Source organism: Mauremys mutica, chromosome 1 (genome assembly GCF_020497125.1).
Source record: "Mauremys mutica isolate MM-2020 ecotype Southern chromosome 1, ASM2049712v1, whole genome shotgun sequence".
NCBI lineage: Eukaryota > Metazoa > Chordata > Testudines > Geoemydidae > Mauremys > Mauremys mutica.
In genome coordinates this window covers 123,614,030-123,635,973 of record NC_059072.1, presented here as the reverse complement: position 1 = coordinate 123,635,973, position 21,944 = coordinate 123,614,030, and the positions used below count along the sequence as shown (strand labels likewise).

Here is a 21,944-nt window from a genome sequence, read left to right as displayed (position 1 = left end):
GCAAAGGGCAAGGGGGAAAAAACATTTAGATTTTCCTCAGTCATTGCAGAATCTCAGCCGGCATACTTCAACTGCAGACAAGGCAGATCTATATACACTGTAGCTCTCTCCTCTAGTATATTCTAACCACTCTGCATAAGGGTACAATACTTTTTCAATGTCCATTGTCCAGCAGCAGTTTTTAAAGATGACATTTTAGAAGTCTATGGCTAGACTGCTTTTCACAAAAAAAAGCATTTAGATTATGGAGACAAGAAAACATTGTTATTTTTAGGTTAAAGCAGTGGTGCCCAAACTTTTCCTCTCTCCCCACCCCCCACTGCCTGTAATGGAATGTGCCCGTGCCCCTGCACCCCCTGCTGGGAGCGGAGTTGGGCTGAGCCAAGGCTAGGAGTGGGGCCAGGGCAGGGGCCGGGAGCAGAGCTATGGCTGCAGCTGCAGCCAGGGAATGGGGCCAGAGCAGAGCTGAGTGGTGCTCCCTCACCGCCACCAGTGGGGACTGGCTAGCACCCCACCACACCTCCCTGGACATTCCTCTACACCCACCTAGGGGGGGCAGGGACCACTGGACTAAAGGAATGTCCTCACCCTGACTATGTGTGGTGGTCCTTTGTTCCGGCTGGCTGGGAGAAAATGGGCAGGAACCAGGTGTGGTAGGCAGGGAGGTTAGGTTAAACTGTCACAACTAAGTAACTGAAAAATGTGGCAGGTCAGGGTAATCCACTGGCAGGCCGCGAGACAGTTTGTTTACATTTGCACAGCCGCCCACAGCTCCTAGCGGCTGCGGTTCGCTGTTCCTGGGGGAGCTGCGGGAAGCGGTGGCCAGCACGTCCCTGACACTGTCAAGTCAAATTTGACCCAAAATTTCATAGAAAGGTTTCAATGAAATTTTTGAAAAAGAGAGAGTTCCAACAATTTTTTTTAAAAAGCAAATAACTCTTTCCTTGCAATGTTTGCTACCCAAAAACTGTACTGTACTGCACTGAATTCTAGTGCTTAAAAACCAGAACGTTAAACTGACTAGAACTGGATTGTAAACAAAAGTGAAATTGGCTATTTTCCTTTCATTGCAGATCTGATAAAAGTAAACTGTATAAATCATGAAAAATAAATTAGATTTTTAAATTGTTATACAAATTCAAAAAAATTTAAATTAAATTATTGTATCTGGCTCATTATGCCTATTTTTTTTTCCTTTTCCCATTTCTGACTCTCCAAAATTTATAAAATCCTTTCAATCAGCTAGTGGACAATGGTTACAGTGTCATATCAGGCTAAATGGCACTTCATTATTTTTAAAATTGAAAATGTGTGAATATATTTGATTGTATCCCACTCTCTTCCTTGTAAATCACTGATAGACTTGTTTTGATGCCCGCACGCTGAGAAGACTTATGCAAATACACATTAACTTTAAACCATCTCAATAGGGCCACTGGGAGTGTAACAAAGTTCCATGTTTATCAAAACTAAAAAGTAATAGAAAGTCATCCTGAAATAAAGAGGAAATGTATTAAAATAAATTTTTTATATAAACAAGCCAAGTCCATTTTATATTATTCATTCCCAATGAAACTAAGTCACATGGTTAAAGTGAAATGAGTGTTTGAAAGACGAGGTCTTAGGCAGTAAGCTCTCAGGGTAGGGGCAGTGTCTCTGAATGTGTTTTAACAGCACTTAACACAATGGGGCTTGATCCCATAGTATAAAATAATAAATCAAGGCATAGTATTTATACCACACTCCTTGCTGTGATATCCGAGCATCTTAATAGGAGTAGTAAGAGGTCTTGGGTGAAATCCTGCCCCTATCTGAAGTTGGTGGGAGTTTTGCCATTAACTTAATAGGGTCTAGAATTTCATCCCATATGCAGAGCTCCCACTGAAGTTATGGGAGATTCATATGCAAAGGGTTTAAGGGATCAAATTGATTAGTAGGTGAAGCTTTTGATACGGACTCCCACAGTATTCTTGCCAGCAAGTTAAAAAAGTATGGATTGGATGAATGGACTATAAGGTGGATAGAAAACTGGCTAGATTGTTGGGCTCAACGGGTCACAATCAACAGCTCTATGTCTAGCTGGCAGCCGGTATCAAGAGGAGTGCCCCAGGGGTCGGTCCTGGTTTTGTTCAACATCTTTATTAATGATCTGGATGACTGGATTAATTGCACCCTCAGCAAGTTTGCAGATGACACTAAGTTGGGGAGAGAGGTAGAGATGATGGAGGGTAGGGATAGGGTCCAGAGTGACCTAGACAAATTGGAGGATTGGGCCAAAAGAAATTTGATGAGGTTCAACCAAGGACACGTGCAGAATTCTGCATTCAGGAAGGAAGAATCCTGTGCACCGCTACAGCCTGAAGACTGACTGGCTAAGCAGTTCTGCAGAAAAGGACCTGGGGATTACAGTGGACGAGAAGCTGGATAGGAGTCAGCAGTGTGCCCTTGTTGCCAAGAAGGCCAACGGCATATTGGGCTGTATTAGTAGGAGCACTGCCAGCAGATTGAGGGAAGTGATTATTCCCCTCTATTCAGCACTGGTGAGGCCACACCTGGAGTATTGCGTCCAGTTTTGGTCCTCCCACTACAGAGGGATGTGGACAAATTGGAGAGAGTCTAACAGAGGGCAACAAAAATGATTAGGGGGCTGGGGCACATGACTTACGAGGAGAGGCTGAGGGAACTGGGGTTATTTAGTCTGCAGAAGAGAAGAGTGAGGGGGGATTTGATAGCAGCCTTCAATTTCCTGAAGGGGGGTTCCAAAGAGGATGGAGCTAGGCTGTTCTCAGTGGTGGCAGATGACAAAACAAGAAGCAATGGTCTCAAGTTGCAATGGGGGAGGTCTAGGTTGGATATTAGGAAAAACTATTTCACTAGGAGGGTGGTGAAGCACTGGAGTGGGTTACCTAGGGAGGTGGTGGAATCTCCATCCTTAAAGATTTTTAAGGCCTGGCTTGACAAAGCCTTGGCCAGGATGATTTAGTTGGTGTTGGTCCTGCTTTGAGCAGGGAATTGGACTAGCTGACCTCCTGAGGTCTCTTCCAACCCTAATATTCTATGAAGATATTATAATCCTAAATTGGACAACTCCCTCCCTCTGTATATATTCACGCAAGTTTTTGCAAAATTTAAGTAAAAATTTTAATCCCATTAATTTTGTTTTCCTATACAGCGGTTATTACATAAGAACGTTCATAGTGGGTCAGATCAACGGCCAATCTAGCCCAATATTCAGTCTTCTGAGAGCAGCCAATGCCAGAACCTTCAGATGTAATGAAGAGAACCTGGCAGTTTTGAGCCATCTATCCCGCCATCCAGTCCCAGTTTCTCACAGTTGGAGGTTTAGGGACACCTGGAGCATAGATTGCATCCTTCACCAAACTGATAAACAGCCATTGATGGACCTATGCTCCCTGAACGTATCTAATTATTTTTTGGACGCAGTTTATACTTTTGGCCTTCACAACTTCCTCTGGCAATGAGCTCTGCAGGTTGGCTGAGTTGTGTGAAGTAGTACTTCCTTATGTTAGTTTTAAACCTAATGCCTATTAATTTCATTGGGTGACCCCTAGTTCTTGTGTTATGTAAATGAGTAAATAACACATCCCTATTCACCTTCTCCATAGCAGTCTTGATTTTATAGACCTCTGTCATATCCCTCCTTAGTCATCTTTTATCTAAGCTGAACAGTCCCAGTCTTTTTATTCTCTCCTAGTATGGAAGCTGTTCCATACCTCTAATCATTTCTGTTGCCCTTCTCTATGCCTTTTCCAATTCTAATCTACACTTTTTGAGATGTGGTGACCAGAACTACATGCTGAATTAAAGGTGTGAATGTACCATGGATTTATATAGCAGCATTATGACATTTTCTGTTTTATTATCTATCCCTTTCCTAATGGGTCCTAACATCCTGTGGGCTTTTATATTTTTGGCAGATGAATGTTTTCAGAAAACAATCCATGATGATTCTAAGATCCCCCTCTTGAATGGTAACAGCTAATTTAGACACTATCATTTTGTATGTATAGTTGGGATATTTTTATTCCCTAATGTGCATTACTTTGCACTTATCACTAAAACAGCCACATCACTTGGAATCTTTACCCACTCCTGCATTCCTTACACACCTGGAGCTCCAGGTAACATCCGTGTGTTCCTTCCTGTGCAAGGAATGCAAAAACAAGCCCCTTATTGTGCATAGTTAGCTGTAATTAGAGCTGACTGTAAAGTAGTCAATAGGTACTACAAAAAGATTTAATATTTTTTTAAAAAATTGTGCAAAATGTTTCCAAGGTCATTGACTTGTCAACAAAAAAGACCCCCTGAAAATAAAAAACATTCAATTATTTTCCTGTCTTTTTTCAGTAATAAAAGGGAAATAAGAGAAATGGGGGAAAGTGGAGAAAAACAGGAGGAGCCAGAATCCTATCTCATGCTCCTCTGAAAACAATTTTAAAAAATCCTGACTATTTGGAGGGGTTAGGTGGGGGAAGTTCCTCTCCCCACCCCAATCAAAAAACTGCTAAAGGTTTCGTTTTGAAAAAACAGTTGTCATTTTAAAAAGTTTTAAACAAAAGAAATTAAATCAGTTCCAACCACAATGCTTTTTTTGGGGGTGGGGTGGGTCTCAAACATTTTTATTAAGGCACATGTTCTGTCTGTTTAAATCTTTGCACTCCTACCAGCATAATATAGAAGAGATATCACCCAGGTTTAAAGCTTATATAAAGAAAAAAGATACTGTTTGTAACAACCTTTCTTCCACTCTAAATTCTACATAGTAGTTTAAAATTCCTCCTTTTGCTGAAAAGTATTGTAGGAGATGCAATATTTCCTAAATTTATTGTAGCTAATCCCTTAGTTTTAACTGGCGGCTAACATAGTCAAGTTTTGTGTAATTCTACCTTAATTATTTGTGGGGGAATATTGTGCCATTGCGCATGCACAGAATTCATGTCCTCCACATATTTCTTTCCTTCCCTGCAGAAAATCAAGGGAAAGCAAAGGGAAGCCACAAGAGCCATCACACACCCCTGCCCTGCAGCGTGGGCACATCGTTTCAGGCACCCAGAGCAGCCAGTGGAGAGTTCAATCACTAGGCGGGGGAAGAGGGCTGGAGATGCTGCAGCTGGTGGCTCCTACCCTGCACCAGGCTCAGCTGAGGGGGGTGGGGGAGAACAATGGGACGTCCTCTTCCCCTGAAAGGAGCAGTCGAGGCCAGCTCAGACCCACCCCAGAAAACTCCCCAGCTGCAGGAAGCTCTGCACCCCCACCCCTTCCTGCACCCATTGTTCTTCAGTCACAAGGGAGGGGTTATTTTACGGGGAGATGCTCCTCAATTCACCCGACTCCCCTGCATCCAGACCCCCCTCTAAGCCCTTCCCCACTGCATCCAGACCCTCCCCCCTGCACCCAGTCCACCCCGCTAAACCCCCTGCACTCAACCCCCTTCCCTGACAAATCTAACCCCCCGCACCTGGGCCACATTGATGAGCCCCCCAAATCCAGATGCCCCCAATGAACTTCAATCAGCTGCATCTGTACCTCCCTCACCAAGCCCCCTTCCCCCAACACCCAGACACCCCTCACACCCAGACCTTCCTCTGCTGAGCCCTAACCACTTTTATCTGGACCTCTCTGCACCCAGAACCGCCCCCAAATAGCCCCTGTGCATCCAGATTCCCCCTGACCCAGACCCCCCACTGAACTGCTCACACTCAGACTGCCCCACACAGAGATCTCTCATCCCACACCTGGATCCCCCCACACTAAGCCCCTCCACACTTGGATCTTGCTGGACTAAGCCTACTTGTCCCCTGCCTGGATGGGCATGTCCAAGAGAGTCCGTCTCTCTTGCTTACTGGCTTGGTGCACCTGGCATGGAGAGGCAGAGCCCAGGGTACTTCTGGAGCAGGCCTGGCCATTGTGCTGTGTCAAGGTTGGGTGCAGCCTTATTGCTGAGTCTGTTCAGGTGAAGGAGGGGGCAGCTCCACGGTGATCTCCCACCTCTGTGCAGCCAGTGGCCTGTGCTCCCCAATGCCATGTTTAAGCCTCCACATTTATTTACTGACAAATAAAATTTGCAGAACTTTAAAATATTGTGTGCAGAATTTTTTTTTCCCCACAGAATTTTTAATTATTTGGCACAGAATTCCTCAGGAGTATTAACTTACTGATAGTTATAGTATTGCGGTTCAGATGGAGAATACATTTAACTACAATACTGTTCGTTTCTTCTAAACAGGAACCACTCTGTCAGAACTACTGTAAATTCATGTTTTACTTCTTCCTATCAAAGTCTGCCTAACTTTTCATTATTAACTGTAATTAATCTTCAAATGTAAGTGTGTCCACTAGGAACTGTACAGACACTTCAGGATGGCCCCCGACCGAGGAGATCACAATTTTTATTAATCTTAGTATCACTATTTTACTTCAAGTTTGCCCAATTACTATTCTTAATTATCCAAAATATAATAATCTATGAAGAGACTGCTAGTGGTGTTTTGAACTGTTTGTAATGAGGGAAGGCACATGCTGGGTTGTTTTCCAAACTACCTTGCAACTGAGAAACTGGCTCACCATATCCAAACTTTTTATACAGTCATATCAGTTGAGTTGAGATGCTTCCATAGGAAGTGTTACAGAAATGCAAATTACCATTCTTATATTCTAAATTAAGTCTCCTTTCCCATCAACTGAAGCACCTGAATATCTTCTGAGGGAGGAGAGGGAGAGTACCACACAAAATTAATGATATACAGCAGAACTTCATTAAGCCAAATACCTTATAACAAGTTTGCATAGACAAATGGCAGTCTATCCCATTGCTCAAGAAAGATTTAAGAGCAGAGGTCTTAATGAGATCACATACATTAAGACTTATTGATTATTGTACAAATAATGAATTTACAATGGTTCTTCATTGCTGAGGCAGCCATGCCTAATGGTTAGAGCAAAAAAAGACTACAGGACTTTACCTTAAATGACACTTAAAACTAGCTCTAAACGACTGTTTGCTATTTTTATTTTATATTTTTTGTATACCTGAATGTCTGAGAGATTCCCTCCCACAAACACACATTTTAAAGCAGGCTTGCTCAGGCTTTTTTATAAAGTTATAGTAGAAACCAAGAGCCATACTGTGAAGAATTTCAAGTGGTGAAAGAAACAAATGATTTTAAATAGCAAAGTCGAAGCTTAATTTAGCAAGTTTCTTTAGACACAAAAAACCTTTCAATTTACAGAAGTGCTATACGACAGGTCAGTCATGAGGAACGCTGTGCCAGCTGCTCAATCAGAACGTTTTACCACCACAGCTGGGCAACCGAGACAGTGCAAAAAAAACCTAGTGATAAACGTGTATATGCAGGATGTTGCAAAAGGGTGAAGCTAGTGATGAAAATTCCTTCTTCCCTTCCCCCGTTAACTTCTCTTAACAGTGTGAATGCAGCTGAACACACACTGCTTTCTAGGACATGCAGCTAGGGTGACCAGACAGCAAATGTGAAAAATTGGGACAGGAGTGGGGGGTAATAGGAGCCTATATAAGAAAAAGACCCAAAAAATTGGACTGTCCCTATAAAATTGGGACATCTGGTCACCTTACATGCAGCTACTGTAAGTCCTGAGATAAAAGACACCAGCCCTAGGAAATAATTCCTTCAGCGTGTATTTGCTACACAAACATCTGCAAACTAAGAGTCACAACTGCACTAAATAGTAACTTGGGTTAACAGTTGGCCATTACATAGTAACAGCAAACTCTTTCATTGGTGTCCGATTGCTCGGTATCCAGTAGAAAAGCTCATTTTCATCTTTTAAAAATCTCTGACTTTTCAGTGAAAGATTTCTGTGCTGTGTAAATTACATTTTCAGCATAGAACTACCACTCTCACACAGACTTTGTTCTGACTCTTATGAACATTTTTATCAGCCACAGTTGCAGATGTTATACTAAGTCACCTTTTGACTGTGTTCGCTTATTCTCCTCTCCTCTCCTGCTTTGCCAAGCTCTAAATAACACCAAGCACACATTGTAGAGCCTAGCAGTGCAACATGTTGGCCTTTAACCTTAAGAAATGGTGAACCTACCATTGGAATGATTTTATCCAAAGAGCTATGAATCAAAGCAATCCCCACCCTGCCTGCTAAAACTAATTACATTTTTAGGTGGAACAGACAATTCTTTCACTATTAGACTGATGTTTGGCTCAGGTTGCAGTAACTCCCTGATCAGGCTCCAGGCTGGGGCTAGGTTTCACAACTGTTTATTTTTAATAAAACGTTACTTTGTGAGGCGCTCTCTCCCACCCTAGTCTTATAAATCTCAAGAGGGAGGTTTCGACTTGAGATCCACCATTTCTACCTAGCTAGTATGGCTGGGGCATTTCCTCCTTCCAATACTCTCCCACCTTGCCTTGCAGAGAGAGTGTAGTGGGAAGAATTCTTAAACCTGATAATTCCTCCTGTCTTCTCTCCTTCGGGGGGGAAGTTCAGTGCTGGTTTAAGGAATGTCCCTGGTTGACTCAGGCAAGAACCAGACTTGCTAGGAGACAATAGGCATACTTGTGCCTTCCCCTGACATCATCTCCAAGCGCCTAAATGCCATACTTGGCAACCAGGGGAGGCGGAGTCCCAGAATCAAGCTTGGGAAATGATAGGGGAGCTGTGTGGCCATGTAAGCTGTACGTGGCCAGCTTGTGGAAAGCCCATCTCCCCTGTAACCGTTCTGTGATATGCAAAAGTAACTGTGGTAATAAGGGGGCCCTTTCATGGCAGTGTAAGTACTTGTCCACCACAGGGTGGTGTGGTAAGGCTTAGTGAGTTAGTGCTGGTAACGTGCTTTGAGGATGAAAGTGCTAAGTAGCAATAGTATTATAGTAGTGTTACCTGGTGATTGACTCAGACCTTTAGCAACAATATTAAGTTCAGCTCCATTAATTTTCTAAAAATCAGATGTTAATTCATACGCAGTGCTGCCAGATAATACAAACTAAAATGTGAAACCTGCAGGGAAGATCAGCCTCATTAAGCAATCCCTCAAAATCATTGGGCGCAATTACCTCCATGAGTTGCACCAGCAGAACCCAGGCCTTGCACCCCTGGGAGCAGAAAGTCCACTCAGATGTAGCAGCAAAGGCTTCCATCTGCAACCCCTTCTCCTCTGGTAGGGGCCCAGAATTAGCTCACATAGTTCCTGAATTGGCTGGGTGTCTACCAGAGATTCAGTACATCTCCTGGACAGCTGCCATCTGCTGTGTTACCACGGAATCCCAGATGGAATTTAAAGCCTGAGCATCCCATTGGGTGAAATGTCTTCCCTTCATCCTCTGGTGCAGCTGCCTCTAAGGGGGATGTGCTCCAATTTGCAATAATGGGAGTGAATCTGGCCCATTTAAGTACACTTCTCCTCAATCTTTGTTAGCAGGCCTTCTTCTTCAAGAAACTGATATTTGCTGGTTTGAATTTACAAGGAAGATATATTTCCCCACAAATTAAGCAGTATCTGTATTAGCTTAAGCATCATTCCACTGCAATGGCTCAGAAAAAGTTATTAAACAAACAACTTATTGTCTGACCACATCTCTCTAATGGGCAGTTTCAGATGTTTTAAAACAAGGTTTGATATGGCATGATAGGAAATGATCCACGTTCATGCATAAAATACAACATTAAATACCACAGTCACTAATTTTAATGCTTCATGAATTGACCAAATATTTGTAAGAGGTACACTAACAGCTCAGTTTATTTCTCTATCCTTTGTTTTACTGTTATTCTTGGAGAAAAAAAGTGTTCTTTTGGAGAGAAGTGTGCAGGTGCAGGAGCACAAGTACTGGGACTGCCAAAAGTTACTCTTTAAAGCTACAGAGACATCATATTTGCCACATCAGATCAAAGCACCTAATCTAATATCCTATCTAGAGCAACATCCAGAATTCAGTGCTTCAATGGCAGATGAACACCCCTCTCCTCAAAAATACACTAGAACTTCAGCTTATGCCCTGAACTATGAGATTTGATTACCATCACTGTTGTTTTAATTTGCATAGCTAAAATAGGTTTCAGAGTAGCAGCCGTGTTAGTCTGTATCCGCAAAAAGAACAGGATGCATCCGAAGAAGTGGGCTGTAGCCCACAAAAGCTTATGCTCAAATAAATTTGTTAGTCTCTAAGATGCCACAAGTACTCCTGTTCTTTTTATAGCTAAGATAGTTACTGATGATGATGTAGTTATCCAGCCCTTTAAAAAATCCTGCCACAGTGCATCATAAAGAATTAAACTTCAGTTGGTAAATAACTAACTCCATATTTTTATAGTACTGTAACACAATTACTGTTGATGGCAGGTCTTTTCCAAATGTAGCTGTACATTAAAATGAGTAAGGAATGAGAGACGATTAAGTGATTTTGTGTACAATAGTATGTTTGATTTATGTCAACTATCATTACCCTACGATACACAAAGCCTCTTCTGGGGGAATAAAACTGAACAATTTACCATATCATTACAGCTTACTCTTTATGTTGATGAATACTGTATTTAAAGAAGTAATTCTTTTTATCGTCATTCACAGGCTTATCATACATCTGTCATCATACAATTTCAGAAGTTTATCAACCAGCTTCACATTTAAATAATCTCCCTACATTTGAGAGGGAATAAAGCATGGTCATTAACAAAATAAATATGGACAGAATAAAAAGTTAGGGACAATTAAAAAAACAACCACCACCACCAACCAAATGGGCCCAATCCTCCCTTCTGGATAAAACCCATTGGGTTAGATGGTTCATACCTAACTCATGTGAGAGAGAAGTCACACCCCCGCAGTTCACCATTTACTCCAGTGGGCACAGGATCAGACCCTCAGTGCTCACCAATGTAAGGGTTGCACAATCAGGCCTATGATGGATGATGTTATCGGGGTCCAGACTGCATACCCTGCTTGGATCACACTATCCCTGTTGTATACTTACACGGGCATGATCCAAAAGCATTGAAAGTCAATAGGAGTTTTACCATTGACCTCCATTTTCTTTGGATCAGGCCTCAAAGTGAGAAATATGAGAATACCTATCTGCCATAGATATTTGCTTCCCATATCAACTAAATTCATATTAACTAGTTTTCCTTGAAATAAAAATGCCATTCAAGGTTTGCTTTTAGGGATTTTTGTTTTTAAATCTGACAAGTAATATTTAAAATGAACCCAAAAAGCAGCATACACTGAAGCCCACTGAAGTTGACCTTTCTTAATTCAAGACACATTTTAATTAAAGTCAGGAAGTCGCATATAGCACAAAACACAAAGATAAAACTATATCCATTATATATGCTACAATAACATGTTTCTCATGGTGAAATATTTTGGCCAACATTCACCACTAAGAAAGATAATGAAATGTCAAATTGTTAAGTATTTCAGTTATTGCTCTAAATAAAAACAAAACTGATACTGTTTTACCTATTGTACTTCTGGAGTGGAGAGGATGAAACAGTTTAAGATTTCTGCTTATTCTGAGGCACACATCACAGAATATGCACAGCAAAACATAGTGATGTTTTTAATGTTGTATATACTCCCAAACAAGATTTATCCGCAGCCTGGGAATTTGCAAAACTGCAGTCAAACACTTAAATATGGTATTTAAAAACAAAAGACAAACAAACAAACCACATCAATACTTTACAAACAAGATGACCCACTCATTAGTAAGGAACGAATGAAGAAAATAATCAAAGCACAATACATCCCACCAACAATCTGAGAATGAAGAAACTGTATCTCTGGTTAAAGACACACATAATTAATACATACATAAAGTTTACCTACTAAATAGTAATACACTCAGAGTTTAAACATGTTTAAAGACTTATTTATTCCCATTCAAGATTTTATTACAGAGATATTGGCATGTAATGCCAATGGAAGGTGACTTTTGGGGTGTATCTGAAATATACTGTTCTAACCCAAAGGTCGATTTGTTTTGGGGTTTTTTAAAGCATCAGATTTAAAGCATGTACAAGACTCTCCTACTTCTGTTTGCATTTTCACTTTTATCCCAATCACTGCCACTGTAGTTCAGTTAAAAATATAAACCAAGCAAAAAGCTGAGCTGGCAAGCTATGGGCCTGATCCAAAACCCACTGAAGTCAACAGAAAGGTTCCCATTGACTTCAATGGGTTTTGGATCTGGCCCTATGAGCCAGGTTTTCTTTTTTCAAATGGTGTATCCGTGTAGAGATTTAACTGGCACATATTTAAAATAGGACAGAACACTCCTAAACCAGACTGTGTAATTGACTGCCTCCACACCCCACAGGATCTCATACCTGCCAGACACACCTGAACCTATTTATTCACCTTTACTGTTTATAGTACTTTATCTAGTCACAGATCTGCCTGAGTTCATCTCCCATCCCAGAGAGGTCATATCTGCAAAACAACTACAGATTTGGGTTCATCTCTCACTATGCCCACTCCAAAGAGCCTGCCCAGTGATAGGCACCCATGAAACAAAGATCTTCCCTATCTCCCAAAGTCTAAGCGACACGCTACCCTTCAGCCTTTTGGGGAGCATCTCTCTGCCATCTGGATTAATTTTAAAGGCAGGCTTTTAAAGGCTCTCACATGGTTGAAAAAGGGGTTCTGCTGTGTATCTGAGCCTCACTCATTTAAAAACTGTACCTCAGTTGCAGCCCTGGAGTCTCTGTCTAGCCCAGGCTTTGGAGCTGGGGGAAGAAACATGAAGAATAAACCTGCCAAGTTAGAAACTGAAAACGTGACATGTGAGAACCCCTTATTGGGAATTGTAACCATCTCCCCCTGGCGGTGATGAATTTTGGAGGTAGCAGATTTGGTAAGAGATTTTAAATCTCACTTGCCACCTTTTTAGAAATCTCAGCTCATTCAACTTATCCCTCACTCATAACACAGCCTGATACACACACACACAGAGACCCCCTGTGCCCCACAGGCTCTGCCACTGGGGCTGAGGGTGCAAGAGGAGTGGAGCCAGGCCATTGTCCTTATTTTCTCTGAACAAGTACGGATTCCTCTATTACCCTCTCCCTTCCTCAGTGCCTCTCTCCAGCGGCCCCACACAGCGAATACTATCCTCCCTGAGCCTGGCTATGGCTGCGATTGCTGCCTCACGCTGGTGGGGAGGTGGGGAGAAGAGATTCCCAGTCTCCAATGACAGGATCTCTCTCTCTCTCTCTGCACCAAAGACACGGGCTCCTTCCCCTCCTCCCACCTGCAGCAGCACAGAGACACCCGGCGGGTGGCACTTCCCCGGGCAGGGCTCTGCCTGCAGCCTGGGCTCCCTGCAGCACTCACCTCCCTGCGCCGGGCTGCCGGCTCCTGCCTCCCCGCACCGCCCGCTGCAGCCTCGCTCTGCGCGGTCACTTCCCCGGCCGGGGCCGCTCGTGCGAGCAGGGGGAGGGCGGCAGGAGGGATCTAATCCGAGGGCTGTTTACTAGCCAGCTCTCGCGAGAGCTCAGGGCAGCGGCAGGGCGGGGAGCGACGGGCTTGTAGCGGGTGGGGGCGGGTGAGAGGCTGGAGTCCTCTGTTTACCCGCGGCACCTGCCGCCGCGCGCCCCGCGCCGCCCCTCCGCGCCGCCCCTCCGCGCGCCGCCACCTCCCGCCACGGCCGCGCCTTGGAGCCGCCTGCAAAGTGCCCTCAGCGCCCGGCGACGCGGTGCCCGGGGGCGGGTCGCGGGTGTCCCCTCAGGGGAAATGACCGCCCGTGGCACCCCCCTCTAACAGCCACTGTGCGCCCGCGCCTCGGAGGGGGCGATTCAGCCTGGCGCTTCAATTTTACACCAGCTGAGCCGCTGTTCTTTTAAACTCAGACAAGCCCCTCAAAGCTTTCTAACAGCCGCTCGTCTCCCTTGGGCAGTTAGGGGTTCAGTCACGGGCTGGCAAAGGTAGAGAGAGCTCAGAATTGGGAGGGAGGTGTCAATATCAGGGTTCTTTAATATTATGCCCACCTTACACCACTGTACAGGAGGTTTAGTGGACCAAATTGCGTGGTGACTTACAAGCCCTTTAAGTTCATTAGGGGGCCCTGTACACATTAGTGCTCACTGATGAGGATTTAATTGCCTCATTTAAAGTGGCACTGTGTTCCTTTATTTTTATCTTATTATTTATGTAGCAAGAGTAATGTGCTAGGCATACTACAAGATATTGTTCATGCACCAGAGATTCTACAGTCCAAGCTGATGTGCATGGGCAGAGACATGTTTTCAATCATGAATCGGCCTCTGTCTGGACCCAAGGGTTCATCTGTGTGAATCAACATTCAGAAATGTTGTGTTTGGTCTATATCTGACATGACAAAAGCCTTTAAAAAAATCACTGCATTTTGATCAGGAGAGGACTGGAAATGGAGAAGCTGCACTTTCTGATTATCAGCAGAGAATGACACCACTCTATCTAGTTGTAGTGGATGAGTAAATACAAAATTTCAGAAGAATTAGCAAAAAAAAGCAAATACAAGCCTCAAAAATAAGCAAATACAAAATAGAAGGCTGGTAGATCTGGAGTAGCAGTACTTTCCTAGAGCAGTCTAGCAGTCCTAGAGCAAAAGTCTTTTTACATCTTTACAAATGACAACAAGAAACGGGAGAATAGAAAACACCCCTTTTAGAAAAAAACTGCTGGATATGGCTATCTATTGTGATCAACTTCCCCTGATTGTCTGGAAGTTTGGATTTCACCTCCTTGTTCCTTAGCTGCTAAACCTCTTTAATGTCATCACCTAAACAAAGCTGGGATTAGTGTAAAAGATGAGCACCAGCTGAGACAAGGAAAGTTGAATGAATATTCACAGCATGATGTTACAGTTCCTGACTTACTGCTACTGCTGTTCCATTGGGTCCTGCCAGCACAGCAGATGGCAAAACACTGAACAGTTGTTTTACCAGTGGAAAATTACTGAGTTTTGGGACGAGGGTGGCGAGGCCTTTTTATTAGGAGGAGGGGGAAAAATAAAAAAGCTATTAGTCCCTTGCATCACGTCCATACTCACAGAAGCGAGTAAAATCTACGTGATCCCTTTCTCATTTTAGAAAAGTAAAAATATGTAGTGAACAAGCTTCGATGAATTTTAGTGGTCATTAAAAAAAGAAAAGTATTTTAAACAAAATTCTGAATCCATCAGCCTGACTCAGATAGAGAAATTACTTACTTCAATTCTCCTACTTTTACCTGCCTTTCAAAACAGTTGTTACACAATTTTCCATTGCAACTCAGGCATGCTTTGTTTTGACTTTGGAATTTCATATTTGCAAAAGTGCACCCCCTAGAAGTCCTAGGACATGATCCTGCACTGGGATTGACTCAACTCCAATTAACTTAAATGGGACTTCTAACATGAGTAAAATTAAGCATGTGGGTATTTGCAGGATCCACACAGCAAGCAAGAAAAAGAATATTAAATTCACAAATGCACCACAATGAACCATATAGGAGTCCATCCTGCAAATTCTTAATCATGGAAGTAGGTCCTACTCACACAGAGAGACAGTGTGCAAATTTACAAACGTGCATATGTGCTTATGCCTCATACCCAGTGTCTCACAATTGAATGTTAATACATATCTTGGGCCTGTTCTTGCAAACACTTAAGAAAACGGGTAAGTTTACTCACATGAGTAGTCCCAATAACTTCTACATTACTACACATGTAAGTTTATGCACACAATTGTTTGCAGGATCACTCCCCTTATTTAGCCAAATAAACCACAAGCTTTTAGGAAGATGTACTTCTTGTCTCACCTTCTGATCTGAGCCCTGAATACATTAAATAATATGTATCTTTAAAATAAATATATTGTGTATTTTTGTTATTCTATTTCTCTAGATGACTTTAGCAGACACTTGAAAAACAGTCCAACAAAAATTGTATTATAAATGCACAGTTCTGATCTCTTACGTCCTACTTTGTACTTTCCTGAGAGCACAGACGTTTTGTTATATTAATGAAATATAGATACAAGAAAACCAGTCTTGTTCATATACACGTAGCCTAGGGAACAAAATTAAATCATTCATCTAAACAAAATATCGAGGAAATTACTTTAGTCACCTTACAAAGTGTCACCTCATATCCTGGATATCTTAGCAAGTGACAAGAAACCTTCCAAAAAAAACAAACAAACAATGTTTTGCCAATTTTAGAAGCAATCCAAATGACATTTTTTCCTTTGTAAGTGGGGGGAAATGCCTCATAAGATGATTGCTGACTTGGCTTCCATTTCTGCAATAGGATTCAAAGGAACATGACATTGTTGTTCCTGGCACAGGTATATCACATTCCTCATGCTGGAGTTTAAGATGCAACAAATGTGTTTCTTTTTATAAGTGATTACAACTTTTATATACTGAAGTTCACTTAAACAACATCTTCTCTCAGAATATTATTCTTCCTGAGTTCTCTTTGGAGAAGATCCTCTGAGGACCTGCTGATGACTTATTTAGTGCATGATATTTTCCTTAACCTAAGATACATATGGATTATGGTACAGAACATGTTACAAAAACAACTACATTATTGTAATGTAGTCCTAAGAAGCTCACAGTTCCTCAGGAAATACAGTCAGCATGTGTCTCTTAAAATACTGGACACACACACACCCACACTCTCTCTCTCGCTCTCTCTTGATTTGGACTCCCAAATAGACATTAGTGGAATGATGAACATCTGTATTCAGAAAGAATTTCTTTAATAAAAAAATACCAACATTCTTTAAATAAGAAATATTATTCATAATAAAGGCAGTTATTCTTTCAGGGCTCTATGCAGCACTGCCCCTATCCACATGTCTGCACTTGTCTCCTTCACCTCTGCCAACTTCCTTCCTTCTCACATGTGTCTGATGAAGTGGTTATTCACCCACGAAAGCTCATGCTCCAATAGGTCTGTTAGTCTGTAAGGTGCCACAGGACTCTTTGTTGTTTTTTACAGATCCAGACTAGCACGGCTACCCCTCTGATACTTCCTTCCTTAACACACTCTACATCTTATGTAGTGCCATGTTCTTTCCACATCACCCTCTGCACATGGAACAACATCCATAAACCGCAAGGAACCTCATTCTTTCCCTTACTTACAAAGAAAAAAAAATCACTGCTTTCAGCTTGCCTTCCACCTGCAGCCATCTATATGACTTCATGCTCCCAAAATAAAATAAAAAGGGAACAAGATCTATGCAAAGAATAAATAACCAAATGATGCAACTTTTTATATCCTGTTCCCTGCTCCTCTAATATGTCTATTTTAGTTCCTGAAACCCTTACTCACATGAGTTATCCCACTGAAGATAGTGGCCCGGAGATCTGTGCACAGATCTCCATGTTGTTGCTTGAAAGGGGGGGTCTCCACAGCACCACATCTCCCACTCCAAAACCTACAGAAGCCTCTCCCAAAGGTCCATGAGCCACTTGAAGGAGAAATGGAGATGAGGCTGGCCAGCAGGGAAGAGTATCCATGGCCAAGGAGAGAATATACATTATCCCACTCCTGGGGCCATGGAAAATTAGTCAAAAAAAGATAATACAGCCTCAGGCTGTGACACCTTTACTGAGGAGACTTCCCACTCCCCCCACCACTGATATCCCAGGGACAGCAATGATGGCTCCAGTGGAGCTGCACTGAAAGGGAGCTGGTGTGAGGAGACTAGAATTAATGCCAATGGATGGATCATCCATGCAGAGAGCCCTAGCCTGCCACGAATCCCAGGGAGTCAACAGTTCTAGGGGCAGGGCCATGCCCATTTTCATAACAAAACAAATGAAATGATTATGTGGGTGTGGGGCTATTTCCTGCACTGGGTGATATTCAGTCTAATGCAGCAGTACCAACCCCAAAAGTTCAAACACCATCAGTCAGACCTCCCCCTCCAAAAAAAATTGGTAGAAGAAGTAGTCATGGTTTCTGGTAAGTGTCCTAATTTTTGAACTTCCGCTGCCCATCCACAATGTAAGAGTGACAATTACAGCTTGAAAATTCAACCGTAGATTCAGATAAAATGTATACGCAAACAAATAGGTCTTGGCTTTCCTGTATGCTTGCTCCACGATCTCCCCCTTCCCAACACACACACACACTTTCTTCCACCCAGCTCTCCAGAGCCCTCTTTACTACCTTGCTCCCACCAGCTCTAAGTACCCTGATAGGCTCCAGCATAATATCTACCCTCTTATCTCCAGCTTGCATGGATGGTGCTTCTCCAGAGCTCCTACCTTCATTGAAACCCCCTCACTGCACTGTGATGGGGGTGGGGAGGGAAGCAGTCACTGCTGTGCCATGCTGCTCCAAGACTGCATTCCACACAGAGCACATGCAGAACCCCAGTACTGCAGGTGGCTGCTACAGCACTTAGAGATTAATGAGTCTGCTCTACAGTCTTAGCTGACAGCAATAGGGCTTTTAGCTGATGCAGTAGAAGCTCATGCACTGAGGTCCCAGGTTCAATACTGCCCACCAACAGCCAGAGTCCATCAGCATTACAGCCGCACAGCATCCTCTAGTGTATGAAGGGGCAGACTGCAGGCAGGAAATTCTTGAAGTGCTGATGTTCTCTTGCAAGACCCCCCAAAAATCTCTCAAATCATGATACTTGAGACAGTGCTGTAAGTGTTGACACTAATGCCAGTGGGTTTAGTCCTATGAATATAAACTTTTAGGTCCTAATCCTGCAAAGAAATCTACCCACATGGACCCTTAAACCAGCACACAGTCCCTTTGACTTCAGTTCATGACAGAGCCCTGTGCAGGAGCAGTATCTTAGACTGTAAGCAGGATCCTTGTCATGGGTGTCAATAAATTCCATGCATTTCTATGGTGCTGTAGAAATCATAAATCCTGATTCAACAAAGCTTGTTCTTAGGGCTTAGATTAACTGGATCCTTAGCAAGTTGGTTAATCCCCATAAGCACCCCACAAACTGTTGTAGGCCTTTTTAAATAAAACATTTCAAAATTAAAGCATAAATGGGACTTTAGGGAGATTCTGTGATTCTCCCATCCCCACTTTATAAATATCCTAGATATTGCCTTTTAAATAGAAAGACATATACACTTCCACTGTTGGATTTTGACTAGGCTGTTACAAAACACCTCTCAGTTCTTTGGATGGGTTCTCAATACCACCCTCTTAGTTCACAAAGTTTTTATAGTGTACATCATGCATACACACAGGCCAGATTAATCAAAGCTGACAAATGGAGGTGTTAAGTTATCCTGTTCTATATCAGCAAGACTGCTTGCATCTCCAAGTATTCATCTCTATGAAGAACAAATTATGCCTACACCATTGCTTTCGGGGTCATACCCTGAAGTCCATCTAAGGTCTCCGTAGGAGCTCTGCTGTTAGGAAACATTAAAAGGGAAGCGCTCAATCAGTACACTTCCAGCTGCCCTCACTATACTCCTGCAAGATCAACTCCTGCTCACTGTTACATACAGATGTCAAAGAAGGCTGACTCATTGAAGCTCAGGGAAGCTGGTACTGTTTGGAAGCTGCCATTTTGTGCTCCAGAATCAAAAAACTTTGATCTAAAAGGAAAATGTTAGAGAGTTGCAAATCCCCACCCTCCCAAATACAAACCACTATAAACTGAGGCAGGGATGCCTGCCTACACAGCATGAAACAGAACCCAGAGGGAAGCAGAAGCTTCTCCCATTCATCTTGATGGAATTTTAAAATGTTCAGAATTGCATTTCAGAATTGCATTAACTATTTCAATGCTGATCAAAGGACAACAGAGAAGGGACACAGCTCAGTTGAAGTTTCTGCAGGTCAAGCATGGCAAAGAGTATAGACAGAATCGTATTAGGAAGTTCTGCACAATTCTAAGGAGCATCTTGTTTTGGGTTGTGAGAAGAGCCTGGGAGGATACCATTCTCTTCTTCTCACCCAGAGATGCAATTAGGAACCCATGCAAGCATTCTTCTCAATATGAAGCTTGTAAACATACTGTTGTTCTTTTTACTCTTGGCTGCTGTTCTTTATGAGATTTTTCCCTCATACCAAGACAATTGACAACATAAATTATATAACTAGACCTTTCATTTTTTAATATGCCACAACCACATGCTGGAATATATTGATCCTAGCACAATCACTATCTCCAGGGGAGAAGAAAAAGTGATTACAAGCTAACAGAATAGTTACAAACTTTATGCAGCATCAAACTCACTTAGACTACTAATGAAGTAGAGCTGAGAGAGGAAAAAAACTATTCTGTTCCATTTCAGATACATTTTGGGCTTGGATTTTCAAGTGAAAATAAACTGATTAATTAGCACAGCATGCAAAAAAGCAATAAAGGTCTAAAAAAAGACAAGCTGGCGATTAAAAAAATAAAATAAAAATATGGTTTTGAGTCTTAAGATCTACCAAAAGAAGATCTAATGCTTTCCATTTACTGCTACAGATTCATCCCTACAGTGCTCATTGTCACTCTCTATTGACACTGTACCTTGCAAGAGACATTTTGTACTTTGTCCGTTGCCATTTAATAGTACCATTTATATGGGGCTAAAATCTCCTAGTTTCTCTGAAACTTCATATAGGACACTATACCCTGCAATAATTACTCCCATGTTAAGGCATTAACAGGTCTAAAAAAGAAAAGAACAAGAAGGCTGACTCCACAAAGATGGTTACATTAGGGTTATTAGAGGGAAGGATTGTCCAGCCTAGCACACTGACTTAGGCTGTGGGAGAACTGGGTTCGTTACCCTGTTCTGGACTTCCTGTGTGAGCTTGGGCAAGTCACTGAGCCTCTTTGTGCCTTAGTTTCCCCATCTGCAAAATGGGAATTAGAATTATTAGTTACTTGGAATTTTTCCATCTGCCCTATTAAATACAAATCCTTCACTTCTGCAGAGCCACAATGAGGCGGGGCAGAGGTATACTGAGCAGATCCTATTGCAGGACTGGGATGCTCATTTCCACACTCTAGGCATTATAATGGATGCGCACCCATAAAAATAAGAAACCATTATGCCAGTGAGTAAACAAACTAGAAAACCAACCCAGCCCAAAATAGATTTCTTAGAGAAATTTAAAAGTTTGACCCCAAAATATTTTTAGTTCTAACTGGAAGAAAATATTTAGCCAGTTGTTCACACAGACAGTATGTATCAGAAGATGTAAGAATATGGGAACTGTATGGGGAAGCAATTTTTTTAAACTACATTAATTCTTTGATGTACTGGAGGTAGAGGACCTCCCTTAACATGAAAATGAGGGAACTCACCTTGCAATGACAACAGCCAAAAACATGGCTTCGTCAGGTGTAGCTTCTAAGAAATTCACTGGGAGTTTTATTTCCTGAATTTAAGGAGTATGATCCTATGTTAGAATTTTTGTGAACAGTCTCTTCCCAAGTTGATACTTTGATCCTCAGCAATACAAAGGTTGCGTAGAAAAAAGAGAAATAACCACAAAGGTGTCATCACAGATGCTGCCTGGGGGCGGGGGGGGGGGGAGTCTCTTATGAGGGTATGCTTGAGAATTAGTTTTGGGTGTTTGTTTTTCAGGATGGTTGAGAAAGGGAACTAATGATAATTTACCTATTTTTTGGTACTAAGAAGTGTTTGTGGTCCTCCCCACCCCCTTTGTGAAGGATCTTTAAGGAGTGAGATCAGCTATTTTCCTATTTGCTGTAGCACAAATGATTTGAATGAATGAGCTACTATATATTTACCTTGGCTGATCAGTCTTTTCCTTCTACATTTTTTCTTGTCTTTTCCTTTTCTTATCCTGCAGATCACCTTCCCTCTCTCCATGATCCATCCTGCTAAGCTAAAGCACATGGGAGTTTTGTAAAATCTTCCCTCTAAAAATCTCCTGATATGTAGGGAACAATATAATGTGAGGCTTACTAAGGCTACCTTTTTTGGGGGGCCGGGGGGGGGG

At 42.3% G+C, this 21,944-nt stretch overlaps 1 protein-coding gene across 2 annotated transcripts in view; it reads right to left on the bottom strand.

Moving 5' to 3' along the window:
• Positions 1 to 19,413, bottom strand: part of STK38L (serine/threonine kinase 38 like) — a 67,281-nt gene extending 47,868 nt beyond the window's left edge. Inside the window, exon 1 of one of the 2 annotated variants that reach the window (XM_044996638.1) lies at positions 19,350 to 19,413. In XM_044996638.1, coding sequence (XP_044852573.1) covers positions 19,350 to 19,398 — 49 coding nt within the window. In that variant the 5' untranslated portion in view covers positions 19,399 to 19,413. Of the gene's footprint in view, positions 1 to 13,348; positions 13,492 to 19,349 lie in introns of those variants that run through there. The other variant, XM_044996646.1, reaches the window with a different exon arrangement.
• Between the last annotated feature and the right edge of the window lie 2,531 nt (positions 19,414 to 21,944).